This window comes from Phycodurus eques, chromosome 14 (genome assembly GCF_024500275.1).
Source record: "Phycodurus eques isolate BA_2022a chromosome 14, UOR_Pequ_1.1, whole genome shotgun sequence".
In the NCBI taxonomy this organism is placed as follows: Eukaryota; Metazoa; Chordata; class Actinopteri; order Syngnathiformes; family Syngnathidae; genus Phycodurus; species Phycodurus eques.
The window spans coordinates 12,306,113-12,326,441 of record NC_084538.1 but is presented as its reverse complement, the minus strand read 5'-3'; the positions used below and the strand labels follow the sequence as shown (position 1 = coordinate 12,326,441).

General features: G+C 40.9%; 1 protein-coding gene across 2 annotated transcripts; it reads right to left on the bottom strand.

Moving 5' to 3' along the window:
- Positions 1-306: 306 nt before the first annotated feature.
- Positions 307-20,168, bottom strand: atg2b (autophagy related 2B). 2 transcript variants are annotated; one of them, XM_061696104.1, is made up of 43 exons: positions 20,070-20,168; positions 19,202-19,597; positions 18,956-19,118; positions 18,708-18,860; positions 18,509-18,611; positions 17,625-17,787; positions 17,361-17,540; positions 17,163-17,259; positions 16,914-17,078; positions 16,240-16,391; positions 15,969-16,071; positions 15,558-15,801; positions 14,030-14,192; positions 13,844-13,936; positions 13,545-13,733; positions 12,845-13,118; positions 12,650-12,758; positions 12,371-12,572; positions 12,104-12,246; positions 11,557-11,714; positions 11,269-11,450; positions 11,019-11,169; positions 10,739-10,941; positions 8,585-8,665; positions 8,394-8,500; positions 8,131-8,223; positions 7,973-8,043; positions 7,821-7,897; positions 7,576-7,746; positions 6,460-6,592; positions 6,175-6,374; positions 4,927-5,156; positions 4,729-4,846; positions 4,353-4,544; positions 4,172-4,273; positions 4,004-4,082; positions 3,716-3,923; positions 3,562-3,631; positions 3,397-3,479; positions 2,819-2,940; positions 2,368-2,522; positions 1,320-1,469; positions 307-1,246 (listed from the first exon to the last, which is right to left on the bottom strand). In XM_061696104.1, exons 2-43 carry the CDS (start codon positions 19,361-19,363, stop codon positions 1,016-1,018), a joined length of 6,225 nt encoding a protein of 2,074 aa, XP_061552088.1. In that variant the 5' UTR covers positions 19,364-19,597; positions 20,070-20,168; the 3' UTR covers positions 307-1,015. The 2 variants fall into 2 exon arrangements, with proteins under 2 accessions (XP_061552088.1, XP_061552089.1); XM_061696105.1 differs by lacking the exons at positions 17,163-17,259; positions 17,625-17,787; positions 18,509-18,611; ... (2 more) ...; positions 19,202-19,597; positions 20,070-20,168 and having other exon boundaries at positions 17,361-17,448.
- Positions 20,169-20,329: the final 161 nt, after the last annotated feature.

Genomic DNA, 20,329 nt, shown 5'->3' with positions numbered 1-20,329 from the left:
GGGCGTACGCCCTACTCAAAACTTCCAGGTTTTTAGGCTCTTAAATATGATACGGTGGCTTTCGGAGTTGGACGAATCGCACGCAAAATGCTTTCAAAATAATGTCATCCAAAAGAGAACTATGTGGAAACATTTTACCGTATTTTGAGTTCTGGTCTGAGGGGAAGTAGAAGTACATGGTGCATAGAATTAGTCCCTCTGCTGCTATGGCAACGTCAATTTCTGATTCAACAGGTCAAAGATTTGTGTAAACAGCTGCAGTGACAACGTTTGAGTCTATTAAATTCACATAAATGGCACAATTAATGTTGAACAATGTACGTTTTTAATTTCCAATCATACTTACAATACAAAGAATGAACTTTACATATATGTACAATAGTTACTTCCCAAAAAAAAAATGAGTGCAGCCCAAAAAAAATAGGATTCATAGGGGGAAAAAAAATACAAGCAGTATCTTAAGACTTGGGCTCACGATATTTGAGTAGATGCCAAAATTTGGTTTTAACAATTAAAGCAGCTGCATGTGGAAACCTGACAATGTTGACAGCTGGAAAAATAATTTTAAAAAATAAAATGCTGCCCCATAGTATCACTTCTTTAGGCAAGCAGTGACCCTTCAAGTTTCTCAAAAGTGCCGTAACTCCAAACAACCATACCACATCCTACTCGTCTTTATATATTTGCATGTTACAAATTAGAATATTTACAGTAAATAACAAAGCCCACGTACGTACACGTACCTTTAATCCAGGATCACAAGTGAGATATTACTACTGACAGAAACTAAGATAACAGAACAACTTGTAAACATGTCATCTTAATGATTATACTGTATGTTTAGATGCTGCATCGTCCCTACAAGACAACATAACCTAATAAAGATATGACTTGTATGCATCCCTTTGATTAGAGAGTTTGATAACCATGAACATGAAGGCACTGGTGAGGGAACCGGTGAGCTCAACCGTCATGAGATGATCATTATTTACACCAGAACAGATGTTCGCCTTCATTACTCCTCGCCTTGCCTCCACTTTTGAGACTCCTCCTGGCGGGCATCGGGGTGAATCTGGTTCCTCATGCCACCCAAGACATTGGAGGTAGCTTCCGTGGCCATAATGAGGGGCTTGACGACTGCAGGCGGCAAATGACGGAGAACCCCACCCACTGCTCCGGTCATGCCGCGTTGTTCATGTTCCCGGGTGGCCGTGTCGTAGATGGTCAAAGCTGTGTCTGTGATTCCCTAGACAGGATAACAAAAATACAGCTTTAAGAAACAGCACTGTTGCATGAATACTCTTCTTTCAGTTGGGTACCTCTTTCACCACTGTATAGGCTTTGGCTACACCTTCTCTCAGGTCAACAGGCTGATGAGCCAGTCCATAGTGGGAGAACCGTTTTACCCTCTTTGCATCTCTTTCATTCGCCACCGGAGACACCATGTCATAGGCCGTCTCCGCTGCTGCCTAACAAAATGGATCATATCATCAGAAAAGCATTTGCTCATCTAAACTGAATTTTTTACTGGATTTACACTGCTTGTGACACAATTCCGATTTTGTTGTTGTTGCTCCAAGTGGCAATTTAGATTTGTGTCATGGCAGTGTAAATATAAAACTGCATCAGAATCATGCCTCTTCCAAATGTGGATAAACATCTGATGCATATTGGATAACTTCAATTCAAGTGCGACTGCAGAGTTAACAATAGACTGGCTGTACCCCCGTCAATGTGTGCCTGACATCATTGGTCAGTGATGTAGACATACCAGTCTGCTCAAACATAAAAAATAAACAAATTAAAAACACCTGCTATAAATCCAAACTACAGTGAAAGCATAGACCATTAAATATAGTGCAATTATGCTCCATTAGTGCATGCCCATCATTAATTAACAAAAACAATTGCTGATGTCTGCCAGTGGAGTAATGTTACCCTCAATGAAATCAATTGGGGGGGGGAAGAGTCAATCCAAGCCAACATTACATTACGGAACATTTAATATTTGCCTTATTATCATTGTTTGCAGAAAATCCCTCGCTATTCGCAACATTTTTATAATTGCTTATATTCATAGTTTAAACTGTAAATAAAACAAACTATGATGCCAAAAAATGTTATTTCATTTTACAATATTACCCTTAAAAATAATGCCTATTTGTTTGTGAAAAAAATGCACCAGAAGTGCAAGTGGACATGCAGCAAAGACTCTGAAACTTCCACTAACAACCCAGGCTAAAACTTAGCTCTTCCCCGACCTACAAAGAATGTGCCTTGGTTAAGATGCATCACTTCAACAGACATCCTTGACACTTTCCTATTTAGACAGGGTTTTGGCAGTATCTTGCCAAGGCACCAGTTTACCTGGATGGTCTGCACCATCCTATTGGTAAGTTCCAGGGCGGCCATAGCTGTGGAGGTTCCGAAGGAGGCAGTGCCACGCTGAAAGCCACGCACGATGCGACCATCCTTCCTGTACTGCTCAATGGGGAGCCACACCAAGTCCCGGAATCCCTGAACTGAACAGAACATTTATGCATTGGGCTGCATGTCTATTCGTAGCCTAGCATAATATAGCTCATATATCCAACCAGTACAAGTAGGATGAAAGAGGTACGCATTCAGACTGGGTAAGCATGAATTGTTAAGCTTAAACCTGACACATGCTGGGAAATGTACCTATTAATATAATAAAAATAAAAATAAAAATACTGAAGGTGGTGCATTGTTTGATAGTAAATAGAACCATCAGCTTTCAATTATTACTACAACAAGCAGTTTTAATCATATGCATACAATAGAAGGCTATATTTACCCAGCTGGACCAGCGAGTGAATGGGCCCGACACCACCCAGGAGGCCCGGAAGCTGGTTTTTCTTTATGTCGTTAAGCCACTCATTAATTGCATAGGAAAAGAGCTTATCCACGCCTAATAAACTGCATGACAGTTAGAAGAAAAAAACAGCAACATTTAAAAAGGATTACACTACTCAGGTATCATGGTATGGAAGTTATTTTTAAATGAGACTCTTTTAATTTACTGTACAAAATAATTAAAGTTTTCACCATGCCATAATATGCATATAAATACTGTAGATATGTCACTCATAACCGATTTATTTTAATGATAATTAACAAACCAAAAACAAAATAATTAAATAGGTAACAAACACATAGCCCAAAGTGAATAATAATGCAATTAACTAAACAAGCAGTAATTTAATAAAGCAACAAGCAAGAAAGTAAATCGGTAATACCGGTATCTAACAAATCAAGTAAATATAGTACCTAATTACTCACGAAGATTTTGAATGATTGAGTTTTGGCTAATGTACAACTGTATTACTGGCTGCATTATTGCATTACATTTTTTGTAATAACAAAAATACATACCCTTGTCGGTAGCACAGCTGTCTCAGTTTGAGCTCTGAACAGTTCAGCTGTGTCAAGCCGATAATGATCCCTGAAAATGTTCCCTGTGAAGAAAAACAGTGAACTGCAATCAGAGTTAACTAACAGTGAATGGAATGGACTCAAAGCCTTGTAAAAAGTCAGTACCTGCTCCAGTGAGACATGTTTTCCATGATAATCCAAGCGAATGGGAACCTCAGAGGTGAATCTGAATTCCCTGTAGTGGAAAAAGGAGTAAATTGGGATGCTCTGTAAAGCGCTTTTGATCTTTCTTTAATTTAGTGACTTATTTGGCACCAACCTAAAGAATATGGGTTGGTCTGAGAAGGACGCAGTGGATGCGTCATCGTCACCGGGCTCTTCTCGGCCGCACCTGGAGCAACCATTCTGGCTCAAACGTCTCTGAGCAGGGACGGAGATGATGGGTGCTGGGTCTTGACTGGTGCCAGCATGCTTAGAGAAGCTGCATGAGATCTCTGGGGCGGAGGCTTTCTTCATGGACATATTCACTGCGGCAGCATGAAACATTTTAGTCAATTTCTAAGCAAGTTGAAAACCTACTGATGTTGAAGTCAGTATAATGATTTACCATCTTGACTAGGTGGTGAGAAAAACTCCACTTCTGTGGAAAGACTAGTGAAAAAGTCTTTCAGGAAGAAGAGCGCATCCTTCAAAGGAAAAAAAAGAAGGCATAGCCATGTTTGAAAGGTTGACAATTTTGCTTTTTTGTCATTTCTACACAGGAAACATGCTTTACCTGATCGATATTGAGGCGGAGAGGCATTAGGGAAACACGTAAGCAGCACTCCTGTGGAGCCTGGCCTGACTCGGGACACATGTGCACCGCCTTTACTGTCAACTAAGCACCAGAAAAGAAGTTAAGAGTACACCATGTTCAGACTTCAATAGATGAATACATGTGTGCTGCTTTCCCTCACCATGTTAGAATGCGCCTTGCGGGGCATTTCTTTGCTGGAGTACAAGTAGAGGAACTTGTTCATCTGAGAGCTTGCCAGTCTGTCTCGGATCTCCAAGTCTTGAACAACAAACACCTGGCGGGATACTGGCTGTTCTGCTAGTGATCCGGAAGCCTCCTGGTCCTCTGGGTACACCTCGTGTTGAAATCTCACCTGAGGAGGAGGTGAAAACAAGTTGGTCAACAGTTTGGAAAAACAAGGGTTAAAAGTCAGTATAGGGCATCTGACAAAAACTAACCGGCAGCAACATTAGGTGAACTGGCACAATGTTAGGTGCTCATGATAATTGCGTTACCATATTTAGCTCCATGAAGGAGAAAATAACTGAGAAAATTACTTTGCTGAGTTGGATCTCCATCAGGACATCAGGATTCCTTCCTTTTCCACCTCCAGTGCGTCCTGCAACTCTGGCTTGTCGAACTGGAGTTTGAGAGGGGGAACTGTGGGGAGTAGTACTGAATTGCAAAGAAAGGGGAAAACAATGTTGGTTGTTTTGTATTTTTACAAATACAGTTGAAAAAAATTATTAACTCACCCCCGGCTTCTGGCAGGAGAAACTGTAAACGTCACACTGCCAAAATCTTTACCACCATAAAGGTGCCACACAAGGGAGATCTCCTTGATGAGGTAACGCACCTCCGGGATGGGAAAATTCAAGGCTCCGCGGCTGGAGTCACTTCCATCCAGAGGCTGACTGAAGTGATCATATCTGATTAGCACAGGCTCGCAGGTGAGCAGCTTTACGATGGGCTCCTGATCAACATCCTGAAACACATTGTTGCTTGCGTTTTTTCGAGCAATGCATGGTTGTAGATGGCCACACCATATCGCTGCTAACATTCTCAAATGTTTGTAGAAAAAATTGAGCTGCTCAGAGCAATGAGGTATCAAATATTATGTTCACTTGATAGACTTGGGTCGTGCAGAGTGAGTCACACAGTATTGCCTACAATAACAATTGTTAAGTCTTCCATTGATGATGTTTATTTCCTCAGTTGCAGTGTAATAATTTAAAATCAATTTATATCAAAATTGGATTGTATATTATTTTTTAAAATCTGTATTCCTTTAAGTTTGACAACATTTGCAGTTCATTGTGGAGAGTGGACCCCTGATATTGGCGGGGGATAGGGACTGATCCTGACCGCGAATAGCAAAGATCCATGAGTAACTGCTATGTAAAATAATAAATAAGCGGGGATTGGGATGTCCCCAAAGTGTTCTGTAAATTGACTGTCTGTTGTACTAGAGCGGCTCCAACTACTGGAGACAAATTCCTTGTGTGTTTTGGACATACTTGGCAAAAAAAGATGATTCTGATTCTGATTTCTGGTGCTAAAAAAAAAATCTGGTGAATTTGTGAATATGTAGGGATCCTCTGCATTTCTATTTGAAAAGATAAACGCACAACACGATTACACGCATATTGGAGAAGATGACAGTGAGATTCATAAACGTTTCAACCCCATGACAAAAGAATGTGATAATTTAGTACAAGTTTTAAAATGACATAAATCTTTGCCCACTTTGAGACATCAAGTAGTGTTATAAATACACAAAATGTCACAATGTTCTAAATAAAAAGAACAAAATCAGGAGTCAAACATCCATTCATTCCCCTAATTAGGGTCGTTGGTGAGCTGGAGCAAATCCCAGTTAATTTTGGGCAAGAGGCAGGATACACTCTGGACTGGTCACTAGTCAATCCCAGTAGTGGCAAATTAACTACTATAAATCCAAAGTAAATTAATATTAGGTTATGATACAATCAACACATGCAGACCTCTGCTCTAGAACCGGGCGTCTCCAGAATACAAAAGTCATCAGTTTCCTGTGCCAGGTTAGGGAAAGGAGTGATGAGAGGAGAGTGGAGGATGGGGTAAGTGGGACTGGAATCCTGGACAAAATTCCCACTCTCATCTGGGAACAGGAACAAGTCGGAGCGAGGGGGCTCATGATCATGATTCCTCTCCTCCTGAGCACCTGCAAATTTGATTAAATATTATTAGTATGGCACTAAATAGTGCAAAGGGGTCACTGCAAGAATCATTCTGAACCAAAGGCTTACCATTCTGTTGTAGCCCGGAAGCATACTGCCCATCAGTCTCCTCCATTGCTTCGCTCATCAGATCCTGCAACATCTGCTGCTCGGTCTCGGCTAGCAGCTGAGTCTGAGAGACGAGCCGGCTGGGGAACTCTGCCTGTCCAAACAAACAAACTCAGACTAGGCATCTATGAGATATAGAGCTTAATGATTGTTATGTAATATGGTCATCAATGGCAGAGGTTGCACTCACACTCTGTACTTAAGTACAAGTACATAGACATCTGTTAAAAAAAAAAACACTCAGGTAAAAGTAGTAGCGATTCAACTCCTGCACTTAAGCAAAAGTAAAAAGTAAATACTCTGACTACTTTTAAGTACAAAGGTATAAATTAAAAATAAATTTCTACTGTCACTTATATAAAATACCTGTTTTGTTAACTTGGCACAACAGGAAAAAAAACTTCCCTGCACACAGAATAGTGTGCCTCTTATTATCTTACATAGTGCTCATCCTAAGAAGAAAAAAATGTATGTTACATGTCACGTTGTTTTTTTAAAACCAAGCACTAGCTAACGTTGGCTCAGGCTTTTATGCTATCAAAACAATGCGTTCTTACAGCTTTGCTAACGTGAATTGATTAATAAAAAAACGCAGAATTTTGTCATGATAACAATTGAAAAATTACACGTTACTTGCATATATTTTTTTTCCAGATTAGACAATGTTTTTTTTAAGCCAGAAGCTCATGGTTTCTAGGCTGGCACAAGACAACGTATTCACCACAGATAACGCTTGGGGAATATCTTGCTTCTTTAACTGTTGCCATCGATGTTAATGCTCCCTGGTTCACATAACTGCTGTCCCAGTTTCTTTCCTCATGAGACCGCAAGATCTCACCTGCTGTTGACTTACATCTCTATTTATACCCCCTTTTTTTACATAGTGTCAATCTGAAAAAAAGTAACAAGCCTAAGGAGTAGTAAATAGTAGTACATCCGTTTTCAAATGTAGGGAGTGTAAATGTAAAAAGTCACTCAGAAAAATTACCCCTGAAGTGAAGTACAGATACCTGAAAAATCAACTTTGTAACCAAGTATTTATACTTCCCACCACTGATAAATAGTGCCACTGCTAACCTTGTTTTTTTGGATGGAGCTGGTTTGCTTGGCCTCTGGCTCTGCAGGAGGGAGCAAATCCCCATAGCTGGCAATGTACTGGATTAGGTTCATGAGGGCAGCACAGGAATCTGCGCACGTTCTGATGTGGATGATGTCACTAGAACATCGAAGCTCAAATCTTGGCTCAGACTATTACCAAAAATAATACAAGAAAGTGTGAAAAAGGCAAGATCCTTTAAGTCTTTTAGGAATGTCTTTCCTACCAGTTTCCCATCCACACCAGGTTTGACAGCTGTGATTCGCAGTTCCAGAGTTCCCATGTCTACCACTTGAACATAGTCTATGACAAAAACAATAGGATGAGCCATGGTTAAAAACCTGCTTCAAACAGTCTTTGCATCGAGGGTCGACTTACCACGTGCTAAATTGACAGAGACAGCATTACACTTGTCTGAGAGGAACAGCGCAGCTTCATCCAAAATGATCCTGGAACAGAGTCAGTGACCGTGACTGAACTTCTCTGCGGTAATAAGAACCTTGGCTTTCAAAGTCTTAGCAAAAGTCACCTCATACCTGAGTGTTGAGGAAGAATTGTCTAGGGACACGCTGCTAGAGATGCTAAATGTTTCTACCACTAGCAGTGATCTGAGAGGTAAATAAAAAGGCCTGTCCGAAGGAAAAAAAACATGCCACGTTAGAATACACACACGTATGCACGCCGACGCACACGCTCGCTCGCTCACACACACACACACACACACACCCACACACACACACACACACACGACAACTGATAGGTAACTAATTTGGGAATTACCGGTCAGTCAGTACTTCACCTGTAGTCAAGAGAGCAGTTCCATAAATGTAGATGTAGGGTGCTTACAGACGTGGGAGGAGCATAACCCAACACGGGCTCATCAGAAACATTCAAAAAGTCAACGATCTGGAGGAAATAAATTTGTCTTTGGTTTTCAGCTGTATACATTGGGTGAATTACATGTCACTTCAAGATGAGTAGAGTTGGTACCTGATCATACCAGCCCTGGTTGGGAGGGACCACTTTGTGCTGGACTGTTGCTCCTCTCACGCCAACAGCAACCAAAAATTCCTACATGCAAAAACAAATCACAATTGAGTAGGAATGCCTTCTATTACAAACAATAAATATATCACATATGTAAAAGTCAAGAACAAAGCTGGGCCACCACTTCAATTTATGCGGTCCACCAGAGTTTAAAGTGTATGGATTTCTTAAAATAAATGTCTATACGAGACTTCACTAACTGGCGGACCACGGTCTGGGTTCGGACACAGAAGCTGTCCCATATGGACCCAGACCTACAGTCAAAAAAGAAGGGTTACTTACAATGGACTGAAAACCTCACGGGGCGCTTCTATTTTAAGCAGCGCAGCCATTGTAGGCTTTACAGTAGTAGTGGTTTAGTGGATGACAAAAATGACAGACCAACTACATGTGAATTAAGCCATACCACATGACCTTACTCAGCCAATCAAGTCTGCACTTGAGGTGTTAAACACTATGACTTAACAGTGCAGACTAAAAAGAGAAAGACATAGAGAGAGGTCCAGGTGAGCGAGATTAAGCAAAGCAAATTTATTTGTAAAGCGCACTTCATACGCAAGGTAACTCAATGGCTTTATTGAATAAAAGCATTTAAAAACAAAAGAAAAAAACTGCTTATCAACATTTAAAACAAACAAATAAATAAGTGAAATAAATAAATGTACAAATAAAACAGCATACAGTGCAAGAAATATTTGAAAGCATGAGAAAAAAACAAGGGTTTTTAACCTGGACTTAAAAACATTCACACTTGGGGCTGACGTCACTTCTGTTGGCAACTTATTCCATTTGTGTGCAGCATAACAGCTAAATGCTGCTTCTCAATGTTTGCTTTGGACTCTGTGCTCCACTGTTTGACCTAGGTCTATAGATCTTAGAGCCCTATTGGGTTTATATTCAATTAGCATTTCTTTCATGTATTCAAGACGTAAACCACTGAGTGATTTATAGGCCAGTACCACAACTTTAAAATCTATTCTAAAGCTGACAGGGAGCCAGTGTAGAGACTTTAGAATTGGAGTAGTATGTTCTGACCTCTTTGTTCTGGTCAGAACCTGAGCTGCAGCATTCTGAATGAGCTGCAGCTGTTTAATGCTCTTTTGGGGGACTCCATTCAAAAGACCTTGACAATATTCAAGTCTACTTGAGATTAAAGCATGGATGAACTTCACCTGGTCTGTTTGGCATGTGCAAGCCTTCACTCTAGATTTTCCTCAGCTGGTAGAAGGCCGTTTTAGTAATTGATTTGATATGACTGTTGAAAGTCAGGTCGCAATCTATCAGAAATGGAGCCCTTTTCTTTCATAAATGAAAGAGCATGACATAGTTGTGCTCATACGTTTACATACTCTGTCAGAGTTTGTAGGATGTGTACCAATCTTGAAAGAAAACCTAAGTGATTAGGCAGAACAACTATTTTTAATTTGATTTATTAAACAAAACATTGCAATAAAGAAAAGAAAGACATGGTCCCTGTTCATTCATATGTAAAAACATAAATAAATAAAAATGCCAATGTCACAAATTCTCCCAGGGTATGTAAACTTATGAGCACAACTATACATATCAGCAGTTATGCATGTAGTTTTTTTTGTGTTACTTAACAATAAAAAGATGTATATACAATGACGAGGCTACTTAAATACATATCACAATAAATAGTTATCTTCTAGACCTTTGCTTCAAGAAACCTTTTCAAATATTAGTTGAATAGCCCATCTACTAGAGGATATCTTAAATAAGTGGTCAAATTCTGTGTGTCTCCCCCATAATGGATGTCGATTTCGTGACACACTTCCAGGCATCCTGGGTAATAGAAATATGAACAATTAATCCCATTTCCAAAATGAGAAAAACAGACACAGAAGGAAGGCAATTAAACAAGAGTTGTTGTGTGTCTGTTATACTGAAATGAAATATTTCTGGTTAAAGCATTGTCAGTACTAGATAGTTCAAAAAATCTTAACTCATGTTTGGCTCATAGTTTAGAATGTGTTTTTGCCACAGATTATGCATTCTTTTAAATACCCAAAAAAAAAAAAAGTCATGCCCATAGTCAACAGTGTGCCCTATGACATATCAGAAATCTTAGCCTACCTTGATACTGTGCTCAGAATTCTGCGATGAGATCTTGACAGCGACAGACACCATACAGCGGGCCTCCAAGCTGTTACACTCTGAAGGAGTCGAGGATCTCTCGGGGGATGACTCTGATTGGTAGATGGTTGGTTCCAGCCAGTGTGGATGTGACCCGGATGGCAGCTTTATGTCTGAGGTGGCGGTACCTCCATCTACAAGTCCTGTGCACATTAACAGAAATGGTAATGAGTTCATACAGCTACATTTAGGTCAAATACTCAACAATGTAGGTGGTTACCTTGGTGATACATGGAAGTATTGGTGGTGTGGAAGCAGACATAGTGCTGGTCTTTAAAACCTTCATGCTGTGTGACACTGAACAGCACCGCATTTTTTACCTCCAGCCAGAATTCCCCATGCTTGTTTTTCAGTAGCGTTTTATCCTCCTTCTTTAAAAAAAAAATAAAATAATCGAAACAACTTAGATAGAATTGTCTAAATAAAGGTGCGGCAAAAAGGATTTGAAAGAAAGAAGGCGATAAATGTACCTTAGCGTTAGTTTGAAGAGCAACCAAGCTATGATTGACATTGATGATGACAGAGAACAAGCTCTGGGAGCTCTTACTCTTACTCTGAGATTTGGGCTTTTGTTTCTTTTGAGACCTGAATCCTCGGTCAGAAGAAGGAGAGTAGTAGTGCATGTACTCCTCATCCGAACCACTGGTATCTTCTACAACCATAGCACAAAGTGTCAAATTGTCTGCCTGCTTTAACAACACTTAAATTCGATCAAATCAGAGACAGTCTGCATACAGTGCTAGTTTTAGTCATCTCACCCTCAGGTCCAGTCGAACGAAACTGGCTAAAGCTGTCCTTAGTGTAAGTGTTGATCAATTGGCTGGCGACAGAGAGTCCAACACCATATGGCATGCTTTCGACTGTTTCCACAGGTGAAGGAGCAGTGGACTCCCACAGGAGGAGGTCATTGTTTATTCTGTAATATAGTGAATACAAATTCTGTACAATTTATATATCAGTATGGTTGAAACAAAGATTATTCAGTCCTGGTGGGTCATCATATTTCTCTTAGTTTATCCAGTTATTGTGAGAATAATAAGAGACAAGCACTCACACTAACCCTTTTGTGCATTAAAAAATATATATATTTTACTTTCGTTATTTCGACAAATTTCAGTCACGCATAAGAGCAGCTCCATGATTGCTGCCATCTTATTCACATGCTGCTCATATAGGGGCAGATCTACAGTACATATATCTGGAGATTGTTATGAGCATGTGATGTACAGTACTTTCATAGTCCTCAATTATGAGTTTTCCCTTTGGCATCTCTTGTTATTCAGCTTGCATTTTTTAAGGACTTACCTGTTGTGTAGTTTTTCATAAAATGCTTTGCTGGGTAGTGCTAATTGCACATTCGGGAAACACAGCTCAAGGACAAAACGGGAATTGTTCATGGTTTTCTCTTGGAACTCAGTCATCTCAGCAACGTCACCAGGTATAACCATCTACAATTGAAAAAAAGGTTTCAAAATAAAGGCTTGTCATCATCTGCTCCCTCAACTGCAAAGGGGTGCTAATGTTGTTGTTTGAATAATGATCCATACCTTTGGTGATGAATGTGTAACCTACCTCTTCATTCTCATACATAACCCTCCGGGAAGAAAAGGGTGATGGCTCTGGTTTCCCAAAGTCACAAACATCCTTGAGTGAGTGGGCAGCCCCTTCCTCCTCTTCCTCATCAAGGGAATGGTCCTCGGCCCCTTCATCATCCTCGGCCGTCACACGCTCAAGGATTGAGTGCACCGCAGTGGGGTTCATTTTCAACACGACACTGTTGGGAGAAGTGTGCAGTCAGTGGGAGACGACTTGGAACAAACAGACAAGAATGTTAAGGTAAATATAACATACCGCGGCCAATCAAATTTCACAGTTTCAGATGTTGTCATGTCTCCATCCATGGTGTGGGACACTCTGAGGAACCTGGCAGCTGGTTGATCCGGCTCCTCCTGGAATCTGCCTGTGGAAAGGAAATGAAGGAAAATACAGTTAGGGAGGATTCAGTGGGCAATATGGCAACTTTCTTGACTTTTGACCTCATCGTACCAATAAGCTCCCTGAAGGTGAATTCCATTTTGGTTTGATCTGGAGTGCTGCCACACTTGAATTCAGTTTTAACTTCCAGGTCTTCCAGCTCCAGGTACAGTACTTCTTTCTGTAAGGACCTTTTAAACCAGGGACCTCTCTCTTGATCGGAGCGCAGATCGGGAATGGGAAAGCGGACTGCAAGGCCCAATATTGGTGCATTAACTGTCAGTGACACGTGACAGTTGGAGGGGGTGTGGCTGTCATCGAGAAAAACCTCTGCAAATGCCTTGTGCTGCAAAAAAAAGCACAAAGATCTACATTACTGAGAGTAATCATGAAACAAAGGCAATCAGTAATCAAGATGTAGGTGCGTGGCAATTAGTTCATCATGGTCAGGCATACACTGAGACTACAACATTATGACCACTTGCACAATCTACATCCAACACAAGAACAGAATCTAAAAGTTTGCCTTTACAAAGATTGTATTGTTGAAACTGTCAGTGAGGTATAAATTTAACACAGTTTTTCAATTTAGTATCTCGTTTAAAGTTCTGTAGAACTGCACTGCATCATATTTTCTTATTACTTTGGTTACCTCACATTGTTAGAGTGGGGTCATAATGCCGTGGCTTATCAGGGTATGTACCCATCATTAAATTAGAGTCAAACACAAAATATACTGTAGATTTTCACTATCTTCAATAAAGCTTCTTACCAAGCTGACATGCTTATTGTAGGATGTGTACATGTGTGAGGCCATCATCTCCGAAGTGGCCATCTTCTGAGGCTGAAGTACTGAATTGAGACGGTCCACAATGCTGATGTCGAGCTCGGAGCGCACAGGGCCCAGCTCTACCTGCATGTCAGCTTTTCTTGGGATAGTGCTGAGCCGCACCTGGCCGCCCTGCACAGACATAAAGCTCAGACTGAGCTACCACTCGGACAAAAGTTCTGTAAATGTATGTGAATCCCAAATGTGAAGGTGGCTTTTTAATTTTTTTTTTTTGCATTTACCTGGGGGCCTCTGCGCTCAACCTGTTTGTAAAGCAGGTGAAAGCAGGTGCTAAGTGGTGTTTTGCCACTGGCTGCAGTGCCAAACATCAGGAGCTGAGTTGTGAGAGAAACATGTGAGTGCCATGCTGTGAATCCACCCAAAAATGCATGCAGAGCATGTGCTGAACTCAGTGTTGCATCACTGACCTCAGTGTATTGGATGCATCTCTGAGAGCCACCAGTGAAGGTCTCTGAGGGAAACAGACACTCCAGCAACTCCATTTGGTCAAGGGAGACATCAGTGGTAAAAGTCCGTAAGCTGGATCCCTGACAGTGTTCATAGTTTATCTTGAGACCCTGACCCACAAACCTGTAGATATAGCAACATGTCAGCCTGAGATTTGTATGCCCCTATTAAGGACATGACCTTTATTGAAATATAACACAATCACTTCCAGGATGCTAGTCCACCTCTGTTTCAGGGTTCAACTGTCACCATATCATAAACGTTTTATTAAGTAACATTAGAATTTTCCATTGACTGGCAACCAGTCTAGTGTGTAACCTGCGCCTCTTGACCGAAGTCTGCAGGATAGTCCTCAATTACCTGCGACCCTAATGAGGACAAGCCTTATAGAAAATGGATGGATTTTATTATTCCAAACTAAAATACAATACAAAACTGTATATTAAGCTATGTTCACACTACAGGTCAATTCAGATTTCTTTGCCCAATGTGACTTTTCATGTCAATGTGAACAGTCCAATATCAATTTTTTTCCTATCCGAAACAGGACTCTTTCTTATGTGGAAATAAATCGCATATGTATCTGACACGAGTGCAGTATGGACGCTCATGGGGCATGCAACCAACCTATAAGTCATCATAAGGCGAGAAATGTCACAATTGCTGCGCAAAATAGACACACCACAAAACGGCAACTGTGGACAAAGCATTAGAAAACAGTCAGTGGGGAAAAGAAGATGCTTTAGAACTGATAAATATAATAAAATGTTGGCTTCGGTTGCAAAAAAATCCTTGAAATCACCACAAATGCGTCACGACGTGACCTCTGTGAGGGGCCACATTTATTTCTGTAAACACGCCGCCTCGCAGTTGTACACATGCATGTGATGTCACGGATGTGCTCAATCCACAGCAGAGCCACTTTTGTTTTTGTAATGTGAACGACTGCAGAAAAAGATTGAGATTGAATTCAACAAAAAAAATCCAAGTTGGGCATCATGCCCTGCAGCGTGAAGGTAGCCTTAGAGGAAGTCATTCGTGTCGCATGTGTGCTTCACGCGTGTCATTTTTTTACCAATCTTAACTGTCACAACACAAAGTGACAATGTGTATGGTCATGCTGGATAAAAGTTGTGGGACCCCACTGTAGTTAAACTTCTTTGAATGCCAATATATGAGGTCCTCGGTTTCCAACTGAGTTTCGCTCCTAGGGTGGCGATATAACCCTAATTTGTACATAAATCAGAATCACACATAATATCGATCACTAACCAATGCTAACGTAGTCATAAAGCCGTAATTACAATAAATATTCTTTTGGAAAACACGAATCCATGAATATAAAACAATCATGTGGAAAACAGTAAGTAAGGCGATAACTGAGCATACCTTCTTGTGCTGTGTGATGACATATTCTTGGGGCATTTAAGATTACAGTCCAAGATGTGACATGACAAGAAACAGTAATTTAAAAAAAAAAATGCACACCTGAGGTGATCTTGGGGGCAGGCCTGGTTAAAGACTGCTCGAGATTGAAGGAAGGCAGTGGGGTCGAGATGGCCAGGGGCCACTATGCTGAAGAAGTGGGGAGCAATAGGGCCCAGTGGACTAGGGGACGCATCTAGTGGCGGCAGTGGGTCAATGTGGAGGACTGAGACTGCCAAATTGCTCAATGTCAGACTTAAAACCACCTCTGGCCTTGACTCGTCTCCGTGGGTTTTGGACGGATGTGCTGAAAGCAAATACGACAATGATGATGACTCAGTTTTAGGACTTTCACTGAGCCAAACAAACACAGGAGGCACATTCCATTGCAGACTACAACTAAATGTGGAAGAGACTCAACATTATCGTTTGTTTGAATGAAAGCGTGTTGACCAAACAAACGCACACACTCACAAGTTTGTCGTAATAATGATTGAGGGAGTTGCGGGTCCCTTGACTTTCCATTTGTCTGCTTCTCTCTTTGTCGTGGTACGTCCACGTAATCGTCCCACAGAGCCTACCACCACAAAACACATTGACTAGAGGTTTATAAAGGCAGAGGTTCATAAGAGTACATTAACAACTAAGATCATTATGTGATGGTTCTAATTTTGTCCATGTAGGTGATGAGCCTGGACTACAATTTGCTTGCACAATCCAATTGAGTGATACACAGTAGACTTACAGTCGTGTTTCCCGAAGGCGATTCTCCCGGAGACGCGGAGTAGTTGCTATTGAGTGACAAGTCCAAATCCACAGTGAGTGGTTCCCCCAAAGGAGGAAGGGACGACAAGCTGTGGGACATGTCCATGTCAGCCATGGAGAAGAAGACATCATCTACTCCAACCACACGTTTGTTTCGAGAAAGACAAAAAGAATATTCCTTTATTACAATAACTGACACTGTGTAATTTTTAAAGCACTATCCAGTGGAATCTCGAAAATGTAATGCCACTTGGGTCATACAAAAACTGAATTGACATTGGAGGAATATACACAAGGGAAGCAACGTCAGGAGATTTGCATTCAAAGCAGTAAGCCATCAACACACGTCTTGTCGTTAAGGTGGTTGTATTGTTTTCACATTTTGATAGTGGTTATCTTATTTAAAGAGTTGCATGAAACAAATCTGTATCACAACTCACCTTAGTACTACTACGTGTGTGTGCATATATTAAGGCTTTAAACAACTAGTCAACGCGTTGACTTTGCCAGGCCACTCCGTTGACTTTGTTAAAATACATGAATTCCTTTTACAATAGCAACAGTTTGACCCTGGAGTGGGGATTTCTATTTCAGAAAAAATTATTGTGTTGGATATTATAGAGGTTCCACTGTGGAGGATAGTTTCAGTCAAACCTCGACTGGAAACAGTTCGGGTTGTCTGGCTGTCAAAGAGCTCAGCCTCTGCTCCTGCCATTGTAGTTTCTTTCTTCAGACACCGGTTTAGTTCCATGTGGAGTCGGTACTCATCCTCTTGCTGCATGGGCCGACTCTTTCTGTCCTTGGCCAATTCCTGTGCACCTGCATACAAAAGTAAAGAAATGCTCAGAAAGTTAAATATTTAGTGACGTTGCGTGTCTGTTACATTATATAACAGGCACTCACGTTCACCGGAAAAAGCGCCAAACAAGTCCAGAAGTAGATGAACTTGGCGTGGTGAGAGCAAAATGAGCAATGTGTCAATGTGACCGGCGACATCCAGCTGAGAGGCAAACAAAGATCACTACCCTCTTGTCTATGAATATCACTACAAAAATCGAATGACCAAACATTTTTATATATGACACAGATTCATTGAATTACCTTTGCTCCAGGCATGGCTAGGTTGTTTTTCAGCGTGAGGGACAGCTCAATTTTACCACAGAGACTCCCAACTTGCACAGGTTGAAAGGGTGCTGTCGAGGATACCGTCTCTGTGAACTGCGGATGAGGCTCGCAAATGATTTTTGGATTCCAACTAGGAGATAGTTTTGGCTCCATTTCCTGTCAAATAAGCAAGAAAGTGGATTTTGTTAGACTGACGGGAGGTACATGCAACTTGTTCATCCAAAATCTGAAAAGACAAACCGTTGGAGGAGGTGAAGATTTAAAACCAGGTCGAGACACATCAGAGAACTCATCCCAAAATACAGTGATGCCTTCCATCTGCAGCTTTTTGTGCGCAAATGTGATTGGCTGATGCACATTCACACTTGAGCTCTCCTCCCCAGTTTCATCGGAGTAAAAAATTCTTGACATAAAAGCAGGACAAAGTTAGAAAAAGAAGACACAAAAAAAGACAACTAGCACAGAAGCAGATGACCTCGGTCATATTTACTACAGTCAAGGACTTCTACCATCCTGTGCGCAGAACATTGGAGAAACCATATTTGGTAACTTACTAAAAATAGATGCTGTACTATAAGAGCAGAATCCAGTGATTTTTTGCAAACAATCAACACCAAAAAGGTAATGACTATAATGTCACCCATAGTATATAATAAAAATCAGTAAAATGGAAGATAAGGGCATTACAGTATTCTAATGTTATTAATTAAAATGGTCTTTAAAAAGCTAAGGTATTTATATAGCGCATTTCATCCTACTTTGCGATTTTTCACGTTTCGCGGGGGTTTCTGGTCCTCATTACCCGCGAAAAATGAGGGATCGCTGTAGATTGCTTTTTTATTACAATAAAGTACTTTAGATATTTTAAATACATATTTCGACCAATTTTTTTCATCTGACCTGGCCCATCTGTCAGTTTAAATATCAAATGTGGTCCTTGAACACAAAAAAAAATTCATACAGGGTTAACAGTGTATTCTCTATATAGACCTTTATTTTATTCATTTCATTTTGTTTAATTTTTTTCAGACTTAAGACTTTGTATTTAAGAAGAAAATAATGGACAGTAGATTTTGGCTTAAAAATGACTAAAATTGTTGTTTTAAAAATTTGTCCCAACTTACTTCTTGATTCGAACCTCAAGAGCAATTCCAGTTTTGGAATTTTCTGGAATGTGTTCCACCCTCAGAACTGTATCCAGAAAAGTCACTTTAACTCTTCTCAGAACTAGAGGAGAGGCAATTCAAACAGCAATTAATTGATGCATCTCCGCATTTGTCAACTTCAAAGTGCTTCCCGAGGCTTCCTCGACACATCATGTACCCGTTTCAATAGTTTCGGCAAACTTCTCCAGTCCTTCAAACGGCTGGAAGCTCTCTCCCATATCATCTGTGAGCTTCTGGCTCAGACACTCTTTGGCGAGTTGCATGCTGCTCGTCATGAAACTGGACCAATACATGGGCTCAGTGCCAGTTGCTGGAAAAAGAAATACACAATTTTCAGATACAGCGATTAATATCGAACAAAATGCCATGCTTTTCTCAAATTTCAGTGATGTAAAACCTGCTTACCTACTCTTGGCCTTGGTCTAAACACCATCTCCAAACCTTTGACCTCGAGAGCACAATTATCATGCAGCAAGGCTGCCCACGGGACGGTTAGAGAAATAGTCTGGATGAATCCCGCAATGATCTCAAAGGGAGCATCGGCTGTCTCTAGGAGCTCATTTAGTGACTGAAAGACGAAAAATATGTGTTAACTCAAATTTTACTCAGTGCAGATCGTGTGTTTATCCAAGTTCCTTAAAATGAACATACCCACTTATCCAAAGGCACTTGTGCCAGTGATCCAGTGCCTTGGTAGAGATCTAAACTGAGCTGATCCAAACTCAATTTTTCCTGGAGAAAGTTGCCAAGGTAGCGATGCAGGAGGTACCGACAGGCCCGCTTCTTAATGGACTCGGAAAATGGCCAAGGCATATTGACTTAATGCGTGTACAGTCCAGTGCAAAGATAAAAGGAAGATCTTATTAAAGCTCTTCAGCTAAAACATGATGGTCTGTGAAAAAAACTGTTAGGAATGAATCAGTGTTGTGACATCCCGTCGACTGTAAGAAATTAAAACATGATTTCTGACATCCTTCACATCCCAAGATGATGCTGGATGTGTTGATACTCAAAGATGTGTGAAGGGAGGCCTCTGACTCCAGTTTCCTGCACAAAATAAACACATGGAGTGCTTTGACACACAATGTTTACATCACACTCATTAAATAAGTTAAAAGCGCTCAGGCAGGGTTCAAGACTACAGCGCTCGCTATACGACCGTTACAATAGCCTTTATGTTTACCTTTTGTCAAGGGGGAAAACGCACTTGCGAAATAGCTTTTAGCATGCCGACATTATGCTGCTAGTGATTAGCTGCGTTCATCAGATCTGTCACGGCAGGACACAAAGAAGGCATTTCATTGGCATTTGCTAGCCGGCCGGCCCAGCTGGCTAGCATATCAACGTATCAAGGCCAGTCAATATTAGCACGTTGCCTGCAAAGCTTCAAATACGGTCAAATTATTAACCATGCCATGTCAGGACAGTTTCACTAAGTCGCGCACGTAGACAAATGGGGCGTGCGAGGAGACAAGAAGGATGAGGGGAATTCAAGGAATTAGCGTGGTTGTTAAATTACCTTGTGAACGTGTTGTTTACAAACACTCTCATGACTCCGCACCAACTGAGCCTTCACGCTTCTCCGGAGCGTTGATGCTAGGTTGGAGCAGCAGATGACACAAAGTAATAAATATCCATCAAAATGTCATGACCGATTGGTCTGTTCTTCCTTCAGTCTATGTTTAAACCAATTGACCTTTTTAACACACTACAAATCCCGCCTAACTCATTTTCCAGCCAATAGAATTCTTCCAGTTGAAACTAACTTCACATTATGGG